The sequence below is a fragment of the Colletotrichum fructicola genome (genome assembly GCF_000319635.2).
Source record: "Colletotrichum fructicola Nara gc5 chromosome Unknown KSG_Nara_v1_contig02, whole genome shotgun sequence".
NCBI lineage: Eukaryota > Fungi > Ascomycota > Sordariomycetes > Glomerellales > Glomerellaceae > Colletotrichum > Colletotrichum fructicola.
Genome location: NW_027094052.1, coordinates 4,703,840 through 4,722,147, shown reverse-complemented (window position 1 = coordinate 4,722,147; position 18,308 = coordinate 4,703,840). Strand labels below are relative to the sequence as shown.

General features: G+C 54.5%; 6 protein-coding genes across 6 annotated transcripts; 2 read left to right on the top strand and 4 right to left on the bottom strand.

Moving 5' to 3' along the window:
- Positions 1-34: 34 nt before the first annotated feature.
- Tmem42 (Transmembrane protein 42) lies at positions 35-1,161 on the top strand (the record flags this gene model as incomplete). The annotated part of the gene is made up of 4 exons (XM_032033126.1): positions 35-324; positions 582-678; positions 729-764; positions 817-1,161. 4 exons carry the CDS (start codon positions 35-37, stop codon positions 1,159-1,161), a joined length of 768 nt encoding a protein of 255 aa, XP_031887643.1.
- A 1,219-nt stretch (positions 1,162-2,380) lies between these two features.
- CGGC5_v004061 (putative chloride channel protein UM03490-D) lies at positions 2,381-4,915 on the bottom strand (the record flags this gene model as incomplete). The annotated part of the gene is made up of 1 exon (XM_032033127.1): positions 2,381-4,915. One exon carries the CDS (start codon positions 4,913-4,915, stop codon positions 2,381-2,383), a length of 2,535 nt encoding a protein of 844 aa, XP_031887642.1.
- A 228-nt stretch (positions 4,916-5,143) lies between these two features.
- On the top strand, positions 5,144-6,563 carry DPB3-0 (DNA polymerase epsilon subunit C; the record flags this gene model as incomplete). The annotated part of the gene is made up of 6 exons (XM_032033129.2): positions 5,144-5,218; positions 5,557-5,575; positions 5,817-5,933; positions 5,990-6,075; positions 6,126-6,216; positions 6,286-6,563. 6 exons carry the CDS (start codon positions 5,144-5,146, stop codon positions 6,561-6,563), a joined length of 666 nt encoding a protein of 221 aa, XP_031887471.2.
- A 306-nt stretch (positions 6,564-6,869) lies between these two features.
- lea-1 (U2 small nuclear ribonucleoprotein A') lies at positions 6,870-7,897 on the bottom strand (the record flags this gene model as incomplete). The annotated part of the gene is made up of 4 exons (XM_032033130.1): positions 6,870-7,097; positions 7,176-7,571; positions 7,686-7,726; positions 7,819-7,897. The coding sequence occupies 4 exons, from the start codon at positions 7,895-7,897 to the stop codon at positions 6,870-6,872; spliced, it is 744 nt and encodes a 247-aa protein (XP_031887453.1).
- A 472-nt stretch (positions 7,898-8,369) lies between these two features.
- VPS15 (putative serine/threonine-protein kinase VPS15) lies at positions 8,370-13,018 on the bottom strand (the record flags this gene model as incomplete). Its single annotated transcript, XM_032033131.1, has 2 exons — positions 8,370-12,748; positions 12,805-13,018. 2 exons carry the CDS (start codon positions 13,016-13,018, stop codon positions 8,370-8,372), a joined length of 4,593 nt encoding a protein of 1,530 aa, XP_031887615.1.
- Positions 13,019-15,742: 2,724 nt separating this feature from the next.
- CGGC5_v004057 (uncharacterized protein) lies at positions 15,743-17,679 on the bottom strand (the record flags this gene model as incomplete). The annotated part of the gene is made up of 4 exons (XM_032033132.1): positions 15,743-17,062; positions 17,112-17,274; positions 17,334-17,417; positions 17,471-17,679. The coding sequence occupies 4 exons, from the start codon at positions 17,677-17,679 to the stop codon at positions 15,743-15,745; spliced, it is 1,776 nt and encodes a 591-aa protein (XP_031887616.1).
- Positions 17,680-18,308: the final 629 nt, after the last annotated feature.

Below are 18,308 nucleotides of genomic sequence, written 5' to 3'. Positions count from 1 at the left end.
CCCAAACTTCCCTCCTTCCTTTCCTCTCCACATAATGCTCCGCCAAAGACAACCCGCCGCAGCATCCGCCGACCCCGACCGCGCTCAAAAGGACCAGATACCCACCATGGCCGCCGCAAAGACGACGTCCCTGGACAACGAGCGCCGCCCGCTGCTCCCGCGCCACGAGGACGACGAGCACAGCCAGCCGCCGACCGACGCAGAAGACGACGACAACGACCAAGGCGACGAGAGCAAGATGGCCTGGGCACGCCGGAACCAGTGGATCGTGCTCGCCGTTGCGAGCGGTGCTTGCGCGGCCTTCAACGGCGTCTTTGCGAAGCTGTGAGTTGCTCACCTTGTCATTTGCGCAACCCCTCCACGGCTCAATCGGGAATGTCATGCCAAGAATCCACGACACTCATTCTCATTCACGGGTTATCAATGATAATTGTTGTGGTCGCAAAAGTTCTTCATCAAATTTTGTCTTTACTTGTTTTCTCAAATTTTCGTCATGTCTGCATTGTTTCAATTAGCGTTTGAGCGTTTCAAAGAACAGGAACAAGCCTCTTTGTTGAATGTCTCACTCACAATCAAACTAGGACCACAACGGAACTCACAACGACAATTTCGCAAGCCATCTCCAACTTCCTCCACCTCTCGGATATCGAAGGTGCATTTGAGGTTGTCCTGCGAGCCGTACGACTGATCCCTAAATTCGTCTCATCGCAAGTACTGATTCGTCTCAGGTCTTCTTCGGCCTCAACCTCGTCTTCAATGGCATCGTGAGTCTCTCAACCCTCTCCAGCACGTAAGCAAGGGCCTAAATCGTCGCAGATGTGGACTCTCTTCACAAAGGCCCTCGCCAAGGGCAGCTCCACCACTCAGGTGTCCATCATGAACACCTCGTCAAACTTCGTCATCACCGCCCTCCTCGGCCTCGCCATCTTCTCCGAGTCCCTGCCACCGCTCTGGTGGCTCGGCGCGGCCCTCCTGGTCGCCGGAAACGTCATCATCGGCCGCAAGGACGAGACTGCCGCGGACAAGTCCGCCGACTACGCCCCTGTGCCCCAGCAGCCCGGTCTCGCCCCGGCAGACGGCGCCGAGGAGGATAAAGATGAGTCCGAGGACGAGGACATTGTTGATCTCGGAGACCTTTCGGCTCATGAACATCGCGCTTGACGGCCGTGTAAAGACAAAGAAGGGAGAGAAGTGCGTGCATTTGGAAAGTGTTCATGTTGGATGATATGTACAAGAAAACATCATATAGACGATACCCATGAATATACAGGTCGATGCAAGGTAGCATCCCGTAAGACGTAACTTCAGCACTGGTCGGTGATCATGCTAGGCTAAAGTAGCATCAGTAAAAAGACCCTTGGCAGCCCAAGGTCACAATGCTCAATTCAAGGCCTATGATGTCGCTGCAAGAGCGGATAGTACTCAACCAATTTCACCACACGCAAGAGCAGGAAATGACGGCCCATACCCGAACGTACTAGCTAGTCAGTGAGGTGGCATGTTAGAATTGTGCTTGCGCAGAAGAGATAACTGAACTAAGAGTTGTACTCAACCGAAAAGGGGTAGTATATATCTTGCCTCCCTTCTCCGTGGTGTATCGTGATACTAAACTGGGTCACCAGAAGAACACTACAATCGCTCGATCGGAAAAGAGAGGGCAGCATACTCTTAAAAATCCCTAAGCTATGGGTGGATGGATGTGTGCTAAATATCAATGGAGAACCAGATCCTGACAAAAAAGAAAACCAAAAAAGGGTCAAAAAGTTCAGATCGAACCCAGGGCCCTGGGTTTCGATCCTATGAAAATCCGAGGATTTTGCACTCCGAGTTTAACGTGTTCAGCCATGCACGCCCCAGAGGCACTGCGTGCTAGTTGTCTCTGGGGAACCGAAAGTGAGGGCGGCTCTGACGTCTATAACCCTTTGTCTCGTGGGCGAGCCAGACAGGTATCATGGATGGGCAGGAGGTAGGTAGCAAAGGTGGGTGTGCTCCTTCCATTGTTCGGGACCGGAGGGGTCCACAAGGTGAAGTAGATAGAGTACCTACCTTCCTTCCTTCTACCACGATATTAGCAGTACGAAATCACACAAGTGACATCCACACCCGACCGCTGAGAGCATGTCTTGCCCTCTCCTAGGTGAGACTACAACGCCATCACCACAGAGGCTGCGGACAACGGAGCTGCGAATGTTAACATATCACATTCCAAGATATCCCTCGCAAGATATAACGATCAAAAAGTAAGAAAACACGTGACATTCGCAGCCGCCTGCCGCAATCTATCTATTCGTCTTAAGCCCGAAGCCGACCTTGTAAATGCCCATAACGCCATCCGTACATATTTCCCCATAACCCATCAACATCGTACATAACCACAAAATCACCGGTTCTCAAGCTCCAACGCGCCGTCATCAGCATCGTCTTCGTCCCCGTCGAGAATCTGCGCTCCGAGCGGCCGGGCCCCTGGTGACCTCCGCTCGTCAAACGACGACAACCTCACCCTGCCTCCCGAGGCCAGCGCCACCTTATCCGACACCCATCCGGCAGCGCGGCGCATCGCGCTCCACAGCTTCTCCTGGCTCTCGGCGAGCGCCGAGTCGTCACGCGGGTTCTCGGCATGCTCGGCCGTGAACTGGTACTTGAGGCAGTCCTTGACCGTCACAAGGCCCGACAGGCGGCCGTGGTACTCGATGAGCACGACGCGCGGGCCGATCTTGCGGAAGAGCTCCATCACCGTCTCGAGAGGGAGGCGGGGGTGCGCCGTGACGGGCGTGGTGTCGATGTAGCGGCTGAAGTCGACGGACGAGGTGGACATGTAGCTGGGGAAGACGGCGACGGTTGGTGTTACCGGGGTCATTGACGCTGGAGGGGGCGAAAAGCTGCACATTGCGTCTTGGCTGATGGATCTCTCACGTCTGATACGATCGATGGCGTAGCGCAGCTCGGTGCGGCCAATGTAGCCGACCAGAATCTTGGAGGTTTCGTCCTCGACGATGGGGAAGCCTTGATATTTGTCGTCTTTCAGCAGACGTTCAAGCTGTGCGAAGGACATGCCATTGACCGGTAGAGACGTGACTTCGGTGCGCATGACCTCTGATACGGGGACGCCAAAGTTGTGTTCTTCCTTGTTGTCTAAAAAGGGGAAACCACTGAACCAGATCATCCTGTCGGCGATGCCGCCTTTGCCGAAGAGCTCGCTGACGATCTTTGTCACGCCGACAACGATCATGGTCGGGAGAATGTAGGTCAGGGCTCCTGTGAGCTCGAACATGATGACCACGACGGACACATATATGTGCATGATGCCACTGAGCGCTGCAGCTGCGCCGAGGAAAGCGTACGTGCCAGGGGTAATGCAAGGCTCGTCTGGCTTGCAAGCTGCGAAGAAGGCGCTCGTGGGGTTCGCTTCGTGGATCGCCTGGACAATAATGCCCACTGTTCGTCCAAATGAAGCGCCGACGGCCATTGACGGAACGAAAATTCCAGCAGGCACTTTGCAGCCATATGAGACGATGACGAGGAGAACCCTCAGAATCGTTGCCAGAGCCAGCGACAGGATGTTGGAAAGCTTCTTGTCCGGCTCGCATAAGCCGTGGTAGTCTTCGCCGCCTTCACACTCTAGGAACAAGATCTCCATGCTTTCCGTCATGTCGATCCTGAGAAACACATTGGGGTAGCAAATAATTGCCGTCGCGGCAGCCAGAATCGTCGCCTCGGCGATGGCGTATTTGGTGAGGTACTTCTTTCTGAAAGCCTGAGCCCGCAGATTCCACTTGATGACAAAAGCGCCGTAGAGACCACCAAATATTCCCAAAATGATGTAGAACACCACCTCGAAGAAGTGCCAAGAGCGGTCATAGTGAACCTGGAACATGACAAGCTGTCCCGTCCTAAAGGGGTTCATGGCCGCAAGGACAGCTGTCGCTACCAAGGCACAAAAGTAACTGCGCCAGAGCGTCTTCAATGGAAAGTAGCTCGACATCTCCTCCAGAGAGAAGAGCACTCCACCAATGGGACTGCCGAATGCGACGGCGACACCCGCCGCGGCGCAAGCACTCAGGATCTCCCGGGTCTTGGCGGCGTTGCGGCGGTATTTGTCAAACAACCGCGAGATGACGTTTCCGGTGCACACGGCGTAGTGCACGCTGGGCCCTTCCTTTCCAACTGACAGCCCAGACGCAATGGCCAGGGGCAGACAGACAGACTTGATCAGGAGGGTCCAGAACCCCAAGAACCCCTTCATGACGAAGCCTGCGATGATGCACTTGATCTCCGATATACCCGATCCTGCCGCATACGGAGCAAATGACTTGACGAGTGTCGCCGACGTGAACGCAAAAACCGTGCCGAAGATGATGTAAAGAAGGTAGTTGACAGGGCCGAAGCCCGTCCACTTGTGCCACTCAGCGCAACCGTTGTCCTCGCCCCAGCAGCAGAAGTTCTCGTTCAGGTAGAAGGCCGTCGTGCAGTAGCCCATCTTGATATCGGAGAGCCACTCGGTGATGATGTTGAGGAAGGCAGCGTTGAGGCCGATCGTGATGCCTATCAGAGTAACCACGAGCCAGCCCTGCGCAGCGTCGTAGCTCTCGCGCAGCCGGTACCTCCACCCAGCCTGGCCGGTGTCGAGCATGCCGGCGCGCCGCCGACGTCGCAGTTTCCTCCTCGCCTGCTCTCGGGCGGCGTCCTGGACCCAATCTATGGTGGTGAAGTCCTCGTAGCGCTTGATCTCGGCGATCTCCTCCTCGATCTGCTGCTGCTGCTGCCGCGGGCCGGGGGCGGCCTCGCCTGCCTCGTTCTGCTCTTCGTCATCGTCGCTCTGCTCCGCGTTCGACACGGCAAACGAGAGCCTCGATGTGATGGAAGGGCGCGGGAGCCGGTGCGGGCTGTGGGAGAAGGATGTGGTTCGTGAAGTCATTGTCGGCTGGGCAGCGGCGGCGGCGCACTGCTCATGTTCGCGACAGCGAGGCAAATTGGGCGCAAGGTGGTGATTCTTCTGGGCGACCTGTGCCCTCGTTCGAACGTCGCCCGTGGGAATGCTTCTTCGGTTCGGTAATGATTCGACAGGGAAGGGGGTCTGGTGTAGGTAGTTTGCGATCGGTATCTGTAGTCTGTCCTGAGCTTGCTGATCTCTGGGGAATCCCCAATGCAGGTTGCGGGCGATGCTGCTGGTGGTTGCGCTGGAACCGGCGCCGCGGATGGGGGGGGGGTTCCAATGATGGTATGCTGGGGTCGACTGGGTCGACTGGGTCCCCCCTGCAATTGGTGCTTAAGCTTTGCGGCTTGGCTGCGGGCAGCGGTTCAAACCAGCGCGTTGTCAGTGGTCGCGTCTCACTGGCTTTTTTTTGGCGCGACTCTATCAAAAGTGAGCCTCTCCTTGACGACCACCTTGGCGAAGACATCTCACTCAACAACGAACTCGACGACTCTACCACAACGGCTACCTCGAACACAGAGAAATCGGACACTTGAGGGTACAATATCATAATTGATTGACTGCACAAGAGATCTCAAGCCCGATCAAGCCCCCTTTTGCCTCGCCATCCTCGGCAGGCATAGACACCGAGTCTTGGAACAGGTTGGTAACTTCTATTCAATTTCTCCCCATCCGGCCTCTGCAGCTCCGAAAATACCAATGTTGAGCCGATGCCCTCACGAGCAACTTTTTTGAGGCGTTTTCACTTAAAACAGCCGTCTGGGGTCTACTTATAAAAGCTTCGGGAAGTGTGGCTTGAGATCTCACTTCCAGCTTGAGGCATTGTCACTCAGATCATCGCTTCTATACCACGGCTAAGAGTCTCTCACTGACTCTCATACAGACTCAAGTCTTTCAACCTCTCACCCAATCAGTCTCCCCACCCAACTATCAAAGATGCCTTACAACACCAACGCCATTCCTCCAAGGAAGGAGGTAACAGGCCAGCCGGCTCTGCCTCGTATGCTGCCCTCTCACGACGCTCTCCTCGAACCAGTCCACCTGACAATCTCACAGTGGCCCGCGTGAAGAAGATCATCGCCACAGACCCAGACATTGGCATCTGCTCTAACAATGCTGCATTCGTCATCACACTCGCAACAGTAAATTCCCCCTTTTCTCCAGAGCGAACCCTCACTCACAAGTCTCACAGGAGATGTTCATCCAATACCTCGCCAACGAGGGCCAGAACATGGCCAAGATGGACCGCAAACCCCGCCGCAACGTCCAGTACAAGGATCTCGGTAAGCTTCTTCTCTTCCTGTCCCCTTTTCTCACAGAGAAAGACGAAACTAAAACCGCCGCCCCTGTAGCAAACGCCGTCAACCATCACGACAACCTCGAATTCCTCGAGGACGTCATCCCAAAGACTATCCCCTACAAGAAGATCAAAGACCAAGCCGCAATCTCCCGCGCGAACCCCAGAAAGGCCGACTCGGAACCTAAGAAGCGCCAGTCCACCACCAACGGCGTCAACGGCACCGCTGCTGGCCCCGCTGCCGCTGCCGCTGCTATGCAGGATGACGACCCCAACGCCCAGCTTGAGGCCGAGGCTCGCCAGGCTGACGGCGACGTCGATATGACGGGTTGAAACCGTTTCTTACCTGCCTCAAAGACATGGACCCCCTGATCATCCGCCGAACTAATGGCCAACGGGGTTTTTAGGATTAATCAGACCAAATTCACACATAACCACACACCCCCAGCACCATCAAATTAGGTAGCACATAGCCTCTTAACGAAGTGTACGAATACCAAATCGAACCTTTTTTCTCTTTTTCTGCATCCATAGCACGGATCCGCATCAAGGTGAAACTGAAACCTCTCTTTTTGTTCGTAATAACGCTAGTCCATGAGAATAAAAAAGCATCATCTCGCCTGTGACCTTTCCTCCAGCTCAACCCTCCATGGTAGCATCTCCGTCGAGGTGTACTCCCGCAGGGATGGTCCCCTCCGTCAACATCTTCTCCAGACGGATAATCTCCTGCAAACTGTCCGCCTTCTTGATCATCTCCTTCAGCCGCTCCTTCTCCTTGTCCGTGAGCTTTATCCTTGAGAGCTTCGACGGGGCCGCAGCGCCGTTCGCCGCGGAAACCTCGAGCGTCTTGGACTTGATGCCCATGATCTGCCGCATAGTGAATCGCACCATTAGCCTTCCTGTGCTTTGAATGTTCGAGAGACAGAGATAGAAGAAGAAACATACCTTGGAAGCCAAAGCAGAAGGCTCCTCTGCCGTGCCAAACAGCTCCCTCGCCTTCTCCCTCTCCGCCTCCTTGACCTTGCCGTAGTCCAGGAACCGCACCGTCGGACACCGCCACACGACCCAGTACCGGTAGTTCTCCCTCTTCGTGACCGGGTTGTCCGCCAGCACCAGGTGCGTCAGCCGCTTGAAGCCGGCCAGCGCGTCCAGGTCCGCAAGCTCCGCCAGGTTGTTCGCCGCGAGCACCAGCTGCTGCAGGTTCGGGATCGCGTTGGGCAGCGTCGGCTGTATGCTCGACACGCGGTTGCGCGCCAGCAGCAGCGTAGAGATGCGCGGCGACAGCGGGAAGTTGCCCAGCACCTGGATGTCGTTGTCTGTGAAGTCGATGGAGTCGTGGGGCTGTTTTCCGCAAAAGTCAGCGAGACAGATCCGCCAGTCGTCGGGTTGCAGCCTCCGTAGACAGGAAACGCACCCGCCCTTTGGGAAGGGAGGAGGGAAAAGGAAAGAACTCACGCCAGCAACACCCAAATTCTCAATCGCCGGGATTCGATGTCCTACACAAACCCTCATCCGGGCCCCGCTATCAATTCTGTTCCTCTATAGCTCATTTATCATGAGTAGTGTAGCATCTGCTCTTTTCACGCACCTCGGAGATCTAGCTCACGCTCCTTGAGCGGGTTCAGGTAGGAAAGCGAGTCCCTGATGAGCTCCGCCGTGAGCCTCATCTTGGGCTGTTGTTACCTCGGGGTTATGATGGGTGGTCTTTGGAGTGGGTGGCGCTGTTGCGAAAGATTCGGTTTGGGTACGGTGCAATAATTTGTCGTCGTATACAGAGGAATCGCCGTCGTGTGTCCGAGATGCGCAGGTGTTTTTGCGCCGTCGCAATTGGGTTGTCGCGTGGGTGTCGTGACGAACAGGCAAGGCTGAAAAGTTGGCGGTCGACGAGGCGGCTATCCACAAAATTTGGCCGGCCGTCTGATAAGAGCTCTCATCCCCGCCTGGGCATACAGTGTTCATCCGGAGTACGTACACAGTAAGACCCCGCCAAACAGCCGTTGTCGCACAGTGCCTGTAATAACATGCTTTCCTGTCCTCTGAAGGTACCTAAGATGTGAAGAAAACATTCTATCTCATATTCATTATGTATTTTAAGGTATCTATGCCAATGATTCCAAGTTAACGCCCTCGCGTGTACCATCACGAAAAAACAAAAATCACCCCAGACCTGTCCACTGACAGGGTCATGCTGTAAGGCAACTCCAGCAGCGCCACATCCATAATCGAATCCAAGTGAGATCGCAGCAGCTGCTGATGTTGAAGAGATATAACTGTAGAGCGCGTTGGTCGTCCGCCGGTGGCCTTCCCCTTCGTTCCGCCCGCCGCGTTGGATGCTGTCGCATTCTGCCTCGGAATCCTTTCCGTGTTCAGAGTCATGGATGTTGTCGGGTGAGAGGCCGCAAACGTAGGCCTTGGGTCGTCAACTTGCAACCCGCTGTACACCGTAGAGCTTTCAATGCGGGAAAGATCCCAGAACCTGAGCTTCTTGTCTGATCCGCCGGTGACGATGAAGGCATGTCGCACATCTCGCGAGTCGTCGGTGGCGCCTGTGCCTGCGATCATGGCACGAACACCGCGGTCCGCGTTTCCACTTCCGCTCGTCTCGATGTTGGTCGCAAACCGGCCCAGCATGCCCTCAGGCTTGTCTTCGTCCACTTCCCATGGCTCGTATCCCTTTGGCCCTTCCTTGTTGCCACCGACCCGATAGATCTCTCTGCAAATTGTGCGTTCAAGATCCCAAACTGTAACTTCACCCTGACCCGTCCCGCCAGCGACACAGACCCATTTACCTCGTCCCTTGCTAGGATGTATACACAACCGGTAGATCGAACTCTTGCCGGGTACACCCCAGCCCTTGAGCCTCATGCGGAATCTCAAGTCCCAAAGGTCGAGAACGCCATGTGTAGTTCCTACGCACAGCCAGTTTCTCTTGCGATCCACGCAGAAGCACGTAGGAGTCCCATGATGAACGGGGTTCTCTAGCGTGTACAGCAAATTCATCGTTCGAAGGTCAATGCCTAGTATGCGCGACCGGTTTGTCGCCAGGAGCAGAACTGAGGTACTGTCGATCTTAAAGTGCTCACACCATACGGCGTGTTCATCCTTGGGAAGCTGATACTCTCGGAGAAGACGTAATTTCCCGTACCGCAGTACTCCGCTGGCCGATACAGTCTCGACCTTGACAATGTGTACACTGCCGTCGCTTGCACAGCTGATGAAGCAATGCGTGTTCTCGATGAAGCACAACGCAAGAACTCTAGCTCCTTCCGCGTGCTTATGTGTTTGTCTGGACCGGTGCGTGATGTTCTTCTCAAGCCGGGCACTATCCCAGACCTTGACATTACCATCATCGCCACCGGTAACGAAGAATACATGGTCTGGAGACGCCACGATGCGGTTGATCGCACCGGTGTGCTCTGCAAAAGTAGCAACCATGAGGCCAGTTGGTCGCCAGGGGTCATCACCAGACTGGCCAACAGACCGGTTTGGCTTGCGACGAGTAATGGGAGTGACCATAGGCCCAAATTCGGCGATGTCGTGGGGGTAGTTGTCTTGGTACATCGAATCTAGCATCTTGAGAATGCTAGGGTCAGATCCCTCATACGAGTGATTCGGCCTCAACTTCGTTACGACACTAGTAGTACTGGTCCGGCGATCCTGCATGTCGGGCCGGACAAGTGGCGCTTGGGCAAAAGGTCCCTCCACTTCCCCGAAAGCGTTGGTGCCAGACATGCCAGTCTCAGGTATGCTTTTGTTGCCGTCTTTGCGATCCAATAAGCTCAAGGCGCTGGACTGATGTCGGATTGCCCTCCGGATTGCGTAAGGCTGATCGTGAACCGAAGCGCTGTCATCCGTCGGGCTTCCTACTGTGAGCTTGCCTTGGCCGGTTGACGAGCGTCTCGATGGGTCAATTGATCTGACGCGCGATACGTCCCGTGATGAAGAGCCTTGGTCTTCCACCACGCGCGTACGCAGACTATTGAGGGCTGCAAACTTCCGTTTGCCTGTGGAATCGTCGATAGTCATAGAAGCGTCCAATAGAGCGTCGGCAATTGTGTAAGGGCCCTTTTGATCTACATCGGGTTGGAATGTAGACTGCTGCAGCGGCTCCTCGTCGAAAAAGACTGTCTGCGGTGTGAGGCCGAGGCTCTTGAGGGAGATTACCTCGTTCAACTTGGCTGGGTCTCGATCGACGCCGTCTCTTGATTTCATCTTGCTAACGCGGTAGATGAACTCCCGTAACGCAAGGAGCTTGAACTCATCATCTGGTCCGAGCCCGAGGTTTCGCAGTCGGTCAAGCCACTGCTCGTCCTCGTCATTTCTCGAAACCTTGCTCAGCGTGTCCTTAGACGCTCGACCAGTGATGGTCTTCGGGAGGGACCCATAAGAGAACGATTGAATCTGCTGCGATAATTTCCAGAAAACGCCCTTGTCCGTTTTGAGCGCCCACATCAAGGCCTGGTCGAATACAGCTCTCGACATGGGACGCTTCAGAGCGTCCAGGAGTGCGAGCTCGGCAAACTCGGGCACCATTCCCGTTTTGAGGTATTGCTTTACCATGGGAAAGACGATACACCTGACATCTGCCCGAGACAGAAAGCGCGTGGCTTCAGATAGAAACTCTGTGGCGGATTCTCGGATCCAGACGTTCGGGTGCATCGTAAAGCGTACGACCACATCAATAAGCTCCCACATCTTCGTCTTTGAAAGCAGGCCCAGCCTCGCCAATTGTGCTAGAGAATGGAGAGCCGCCTGGACGACGAATTCTTCTGGATCAGTCAGAGCCTGGACCATGAGAGGTAGCATGAACTCCTCCAGACTGACGCTGCCCACCAGACTAGCGATGCTGACTATAGTCTCGAAGAAGGCGCACTTCAGCATCCAGTCGCGGTCGTTCAGGTAGGTGTTGAGATGTGTGAGAAGAATATCATTTGCCTCCGCTGGGCCGAAAAACAGGCACAGATTGGGCACTGAGGTCAAAAATGCTCTGCGAACAGACACATCTGGGTCCTCAACCAGGGCTTTTGTGTGTAGCTCGAACATCTCATAGAGCTCCCTCTGCGCATCGTCGAAGAGGCCATCAAAGGCAGCCTCAGCCTCGACTCCAGGTTCAAGCTCGGGGTCGGCGACCGTCAGGGTGCCATCCGCCTTCAATGTCGCTGCCAACTCCAGGAATCGTGCGGCAGTGTTTGCAAGACTCCCCAAACATGATGCATAAGTGGCTCTCACTAACGGGCTTGGTATGTTTGCATTTGCGACGATGGCGCCCTGCAACCTAGGCAGGATGTACTCGACGAAAATGTGTGAGTTGACAGGAGAGACGACCCGCACGAGTTGCAGAAGCTGGGTGACGGAGCGGAGACCCGCGATGACCACAAGATCGGACTTATCATTAAGAAGCGTCATGAGGTATGGCAGTACTCGATCCAGCTTTGCTTCGTCCGTAATTCTCTCGGAAAAGGCAAGCAAAACATCGCAGGCTCTGATCTTTGACGCCGCCCTCGCCGTGTTTCGGAGAGATGATACGATCAGCGTCAAGAATATGAGCGTCCCGTCGTCTTCTGGAGGATCTGATGCCCCCGTGATGTAATTTTCGTGGTTGGGTATGTTGAGGCGTATCGGGAAATGGCCCAGTCCAAGTTTCCCGGCTAAGGGCTCAATCTGCGTTGAGCGCTTTTCGTTCTGGTAGCCAAGAAAGTAGGAGATCTTATCAAAGTCGAGGAAGACACGGTCGATGCGGTCGTCGGCCTCGCCCAAATTCCTTGTCGCACCAGAGATGGGGTTGTTTCCAGAGGACGGGTCTGTGATGAGCTCCATGTATTGATGGAGAAAGTTGTAAAAGTACTCGGGGAACACCTTCTTCTTCCAGAAATCCAAGTACTGCTCTGCCGAGTATCGCCGCTCCGGATCTAGTTGAATCATGTGCGAGATCATGTCGCGCAAGTCCTTGTCTGGAATGCGACTGATCTGGGAGATGACCGGATCGTACTCGCCCTTGCGATACTTATACAGCTGGCTGAGCGTGAAGATCGGCGACTCAAGAAACATTTCTGCAATGACGCAGCCGGCGCTGAAGACATCCATGGCCCACGTGAGCTTTGCGTCCTTGCTGTCAACCTCGTCGGCCGGGACGAATCGTTCCGGGGCGACGTAGCACGTTCGCCTTCCAGAGGTATCAAAGTAGTATGAGAAATCCCCGGGATTATCATCCGGAAGCATGATAGGTTTGAAGGGGGAGGAGAAGTCGGACAAGTAGAGCCAGTTCCACGACGTCACCAGCGTGTTCTCGGTCTTGATATCGCCATGGTAGATGTCTCGTGCGTGGCAGTCGCGCAAGGCGCAAAGCAGCTGGAAGGCCAGCCATTTCTTCTCGATGTCTTCCAGAAACGGTCGGGTGCTCATTCGATCGTATAGGGAGTTGTAAAGGAACTGTCGGACGAGGTAACCGTTCGTCTCGGTTTCGACGATGCGTTGGAAGCCCAAGGCGTTGGGCACATCGGCCAGAGCAGTGCGCTGCTCTGTATCAGGTCAGCCATGAAGCTTAACGTCGAGCGAACGGCGATCGGTCACTCACTCTCAATATCGCGCTTGTACTTCTCCAGAGGCATCGGGGTGTATGGCTTCACCAAGACCTTGACCAGGGCGACCCCATCATGGTGCCTGGCGCGGATGCTCTTCATGAAGCGCGCATTGCCGATGCTCTTCTCATACACGAGATCGGAGAGCTCGGGAATGTCGATGCCCGCCGAGCCCGCGGATGGCGTTGCGAGAGAGAAGCCTTGACCCATCTCGGGTCAGCAGTGGCTCCAGAGCTACGATACCTATTCGACTGCTTGTTCGTCGCTGCGGGAGCTTGTCATGTTGGAACAGCCAGATGGGTAATGCGTGTTGGCATTAGACTCCCGGGGTTGGTTCGTTGGTTTCGTTCAGGTCTCGGTCGGAACTGCAGTCGAAGGTTGCGCGGTGAAGTTGCTTCGTAGCTGCGAAGCAATCACGGGTGCGATTAGGTCACCATCCAAGGTTCAGCAAGGTAAGGTAAGGTACCACGAGGTGGGATGCACGCCGTCCAGTTAAACAATCAGTGGGGACGTCGGTGTCCCGCTGTCTAAACCTCCGACAGGGGGAGGACCGCGGGGGCAGTTGAGGTTCTGGTCCGTGCGCTGCTGGCCCTTCCCCGATTCGGCCGAGCTCCATCAGTCTCTGTGTGTGGTAGGTGGTTCTACAAGTTGCAGTCACGAGCGTGACGTTGAACGAGAAGCATATCACGCGGAGCTCGTTTTCATCTTACAGATTTTCAATCTGCAGAGCTTCTGCATTGATTCCGATCCTATATCAATTCTTTCCTGCGGCCACGTGTAATTTGCGCAGGGACAATTTGATTGGAAAGCAACCAACCCGTCTCGATCTAATGTCAACCTCGCTAAAAAGCTCAGATCCAGAGAGACTAAGGGAGTAAGAAAAACGGACTTGATTTGAATACTTTGATATTCGTGAGCAAAGTGACGTCAAAAAGCCTCGAATAAAATCCAAACGCAGGCCAGGTTCATCATATCGATAGCAAGGTCGAAGATGCCATCATGAGACGTTATTCTAGGAACACTGTGCACATTTATTGTTCTGATCCCGTATGTAATACGAAAACGGACCAATTTGTCAAGCAACTCGCCTGCACACGAAGGATACGTGGGCTCATACCTAAGCAACCTTCATTTCACCTGACAAAACGTAGTCAACAAGTAGTCACACACACCACCCTACCTTACCGTATGCTACCGTCACATCGATCGCATCGCACTCACACAAAACCACCACACGCCTCAGCTACTCACCAAACCAACACCCACCGCACATATAATTGGGCCGCATCCAAAGCACGATCACCACAGCCCAAGTAAACCTGTGACCCCCGCCCGTCAAGCAATATAGATGGCACATGTCAGATCTGCCCGCCAATGTTCAAAAGAACAACCCCCACGCAAAGTGCTGCCCACCTCGCGGAGAAAACCAAAAACACACACAACACGCAGAGCGGAGACAGCAGCACGACAAAACAGGGCCCCCGACATCACTGGGAGGCCGCCGTACCGTGGTCTCGGCGTTTGATCCTAAATCCATCCATCCCCAACCAACCAGCCCAGCCGCGCAAACGGCAACGAAACCACGAAATCTACCTCAGCTCCGCGCACAATACTTCAACATCAGGAAGATTACTCCGGCCGTGATATTGGCCGTTCCCCAGAATAAGCGTAACCCTTCCGCGAGGCTGCAGCAAGATCACGAAACACAGCTCCCTCGCTTACGTAGCTATCTGACATCTTTGAATCCATTCAGCCCCCCCTGTGCTGGGGTCGGTCAATCTGTACAACTCTAAGCGCGATACGATTCATGGCAGGTTTGTTGGTGTTGCCCAATCTGGATGGTGGTAGTGGTTCGTCCGAAGAATACCGCATTGCCCACGATGCCCATGTCGAGAACGTCAAGATCTGAGTCTCTCAAGTCTCACATCCAAACTCAACCCGGAGCTCGCTTCACCGCTGGCAGGCTGCTGTATCAAACATGGTCAATAGTGATCCGACACTTTTATATCACCTGGTTCGAGCACTATCACGACGGACTAAGAGCTGAAAGAAGCTGCCCATGCGCGCGTGACTTCATCGGTTTCAGCCCCTCGATGCGGATGAAACCACTCAGGGTAGTATCGGCGGCACAGACTTTGCAGACGAAGATCTGCATGCTCTTCAACAACCCCGCAGCGGGAAACAAGATAGCTTAGAGAATCCTCTTTGATATTTGAGCTAAGTAAATGGGCTGGCCATCTGGTAGGACACAGGATTAAGCCTTAGTGATGTTGTGATGCTAAGTGTCGCAGGATAGGTTTCGCGCCTCAAAGGCGGGCGGCGAAAACATGTTTGTGGTCCCTAAGATCTGTTCCACCACCCGTTCCATCTGCACTTGCCCAAAGAGGTCACCATTAGATCGCAGAGGCCCTCCCCGACCCCTGTCTCAACAAACCCCATTCTTCGTCGGCTCCCCTGGGTATACTTGAAAACTTGGTCGAAGCGAAAGGGGAGGGCGTGCGTGGTCGTCGTAAGTGATTAGGATCGCGTATCTTCATCTCGTCAGAACTCCTCGCATTCGGTGTTGGCGTAGTGTCGCCAAGCTTCCGTGCTGCCGTGATCGTCTGAGGCGAATCCGCGTCGAAGAGAAATAAGTCGCTCGTCTAGGACTGAAGACATTAGGCGTGTCGTTACGAAAATGCAGTTTTCTCGTGTCTATGTTGCGAAAAGAGGCACCGAGGGATCGAGGTGGCTGCTACTCGTGATATCGTAATGTACGATTCATTAAGAGCTGCGCCTGTAAGATTCGCCTCGAGGTTTTCTCCGATGTCTGGGCCTCGGGTATTGTGCTGAAATACGTCGAAGTCAATGCTGGAAGAGAGTCCGAACGCCGTAGCCAATGCCGAAATTACAGCCGTCGCGTGGATGTATACAAAAGTTGTGTATATTCACATCTCAGGAAAAGGCGGAATGTCCTTGATGGGCGCTGGAGCCTTCAGTCGACACATCGCCTTCGATGGTCTTCCTCCAGTGCTCCGGCAGGCACACGCAAACAAGGGGGAACGCCTTGATCTCACCGCTGACTGGTGGTGATGAGTCACGACGACCCGATGTGTTTGATACACCACTGTCGCGTTGTGCCTGTCTTCGGGCTTCCCATTCGTTGGCGTGTTCATCCAGTAAGATTCCGGTAGCCCAGCCGTCGTCCCAGATACCAACGACCTTGAGCATGTCGCCACGCTCAAGAGTGAACTCATCTGGAGCACGAGGTGAGTAAGCCCATAGCGTGGCGACTCTATCGCCTGGGTGGATGTCGTCTTGTGAATAGTAATCCTTGAAGAATGGCAGCTGCTCTGACTGCTGGCTAGCCATGCCTTGTGGTGACGACATGCCAGCACTGGTCGGTGATTGAGGGTCGTTCATACCAGTGAGGACCGAGCTGCTCGACAACGATCCCGTTCTCCTGATGTTAGTAGGAGGGGGTCGCAAGACACCAGCTCTAACCTCTGACTCAGGACTATCCCCGAACTCAGAGGAAGACGGATCGTCGCCTCTCCTTCTGCCAGCCATGTAGGCAGCTCCGCCGGCAGCGGCTGCTGCCATGGGGGCGTTGCCACGGCTAACAGGTGGTGCAGGATCCGAAGCACTCTCCAAGGCTGACATGCGTGCGATGCGACCTCCGGGGAGGACTTCGTATCCAGTCGTGGTCTGCGTCGGCGGGATCTTAACGGTCGACGGCCCTTGCCTAGATGGTGCCGGCTGATTAAAGATGCTTCCCTTCTGGCTTCCCCGTCTGCGTCTCCTAGCAAGCAGAATACAGGCGTAGATGAGTCCAGCGAGCAAAAGCGCACCAGCTACGCTACCAATAACAATGCCGGCAATGGCGCCGCCCGACAAACCGCCTCCTGCTGCAGGAGTACTCGTGGAGGTTGGTGATGCCGTTGCCGTCGGGGGAGTAAAAGTCATGGTGGGAAAGATGGACGGGAGGACGACGCCCTTGCAGCGCTCATCGACATTCGAGTTGTAGCAGCACGTGTCGGTCGAGTTAATACCGCCAGATGCGCAATACGAGCAAAGCCCGACGGTGCTGTTGCCGTAACCACAGTTCTCCTTCTCATTAGCGATGCCTTGAATACAATTAGACGACGACAACGAGCCGGCGGGGAGAGCGCAGTTGGTGAAGTCCGCACGAATCTGGCTGACCAGGTTGCTGCCCGGGTTGCTGCAGAGACTGCTATCGGAGGTGAGGAGTGCTTCGCTTTGCGCGTATTCAGCCTGTAGGATCGTGAGCAATTGTCTTTTCTGCCAGATTCAAATGACGCACGCATGTGTCGGCGCAAACCGGTCTAGAGTTGGCTGCAGTGAGGTTGCAGGCATCTATTGAGTTTTGAACGATGGCGTTGCAGATGACTGTTGTCGTGAAGCGGGCATACAGCTCGGTTGAGTTGGTGAGATTAACATTGCTGCAACCAAGTAATGTCTGGTATCTGTCATAGTGTAAGCCAATCGTTGCCCAGCCGTGTCGCATTCACCGACATGAACCTACTTTTCCCGGACGTATGATGTCTGGACATACGACTGCAACTGGCTGTCGAATGTTTCTCTGCTGGAAACATATTGAAGGAAAGGGCTGCCAGAACCAATGAGCACAAATCATACGGGTATCCTTTGGAGTTGACGTACAAAATTCCCTGTACGAAGCCTGTTGTCGAAACGGAGGCTGATTGGAAGGCGGAGCATTGTGTTGAACCCTCCAACGAGACACAACTACTGGACTGCGCCGAGATTAATGTCGCGGTGGACAGTACCGACATAAGCGCCTTTGCTACGGGGCCCATGGCTCGTCCTCGTCGACTCGTGTGGACTTCCTTTCCGTGCTTTGATGAAGTCATGGTCGCGTCGTTGCTGGCCACCGAGCGAGGTGGCTGGAAAACAGTGATAGGTTGGAACTGCGCCTATTTCATGACTGTCTTCCTGGGTCCTAATGGTTGCGGTCCATGCAGTTTGAGGTTGTCGCGAATGATCGGCAATTAAAGTAAAGATTGCTTGTCGCTGAGAGATGCTTGGCGAGTGATAGTCGTAACCAAAAAAGCTCTCGAGCTGTGAATTGGAGCGATGAGAATGGCGGATCGTATTCGCGAGCTGTTGTCGAGGAGAAAACGGGGGCTACAGCGGAGGTGGACGGCGAGCATCAATTGACGGGTGGGACGAGCGGAGGCCGAGGAAGGTGAGGGTCCGGGTCGTGGTTGAGGGACTGATTCGAGGCCGAAGAAAAAGTCGTCGCTGTCGGTTCCCAATTCGTTCGTTCGTGAGGAAGGAGGTTGGGTGATTGAGGGGGTGGTGGAGTTTTTGTTGTTTTTTGGGCAAGTAGATACGGTAGGTAGGCAGGTACTCGGGGAACCGCACCAACAGGTTGAGGCAGGTAAGGTAGGTGGTAAATAGACTGAACGAGGGTGAGTGAACGGAAAATAGGGAAAAAATAACAAGCTGTTTAGGTAGGTCTACTATTAGGGGCGGGATG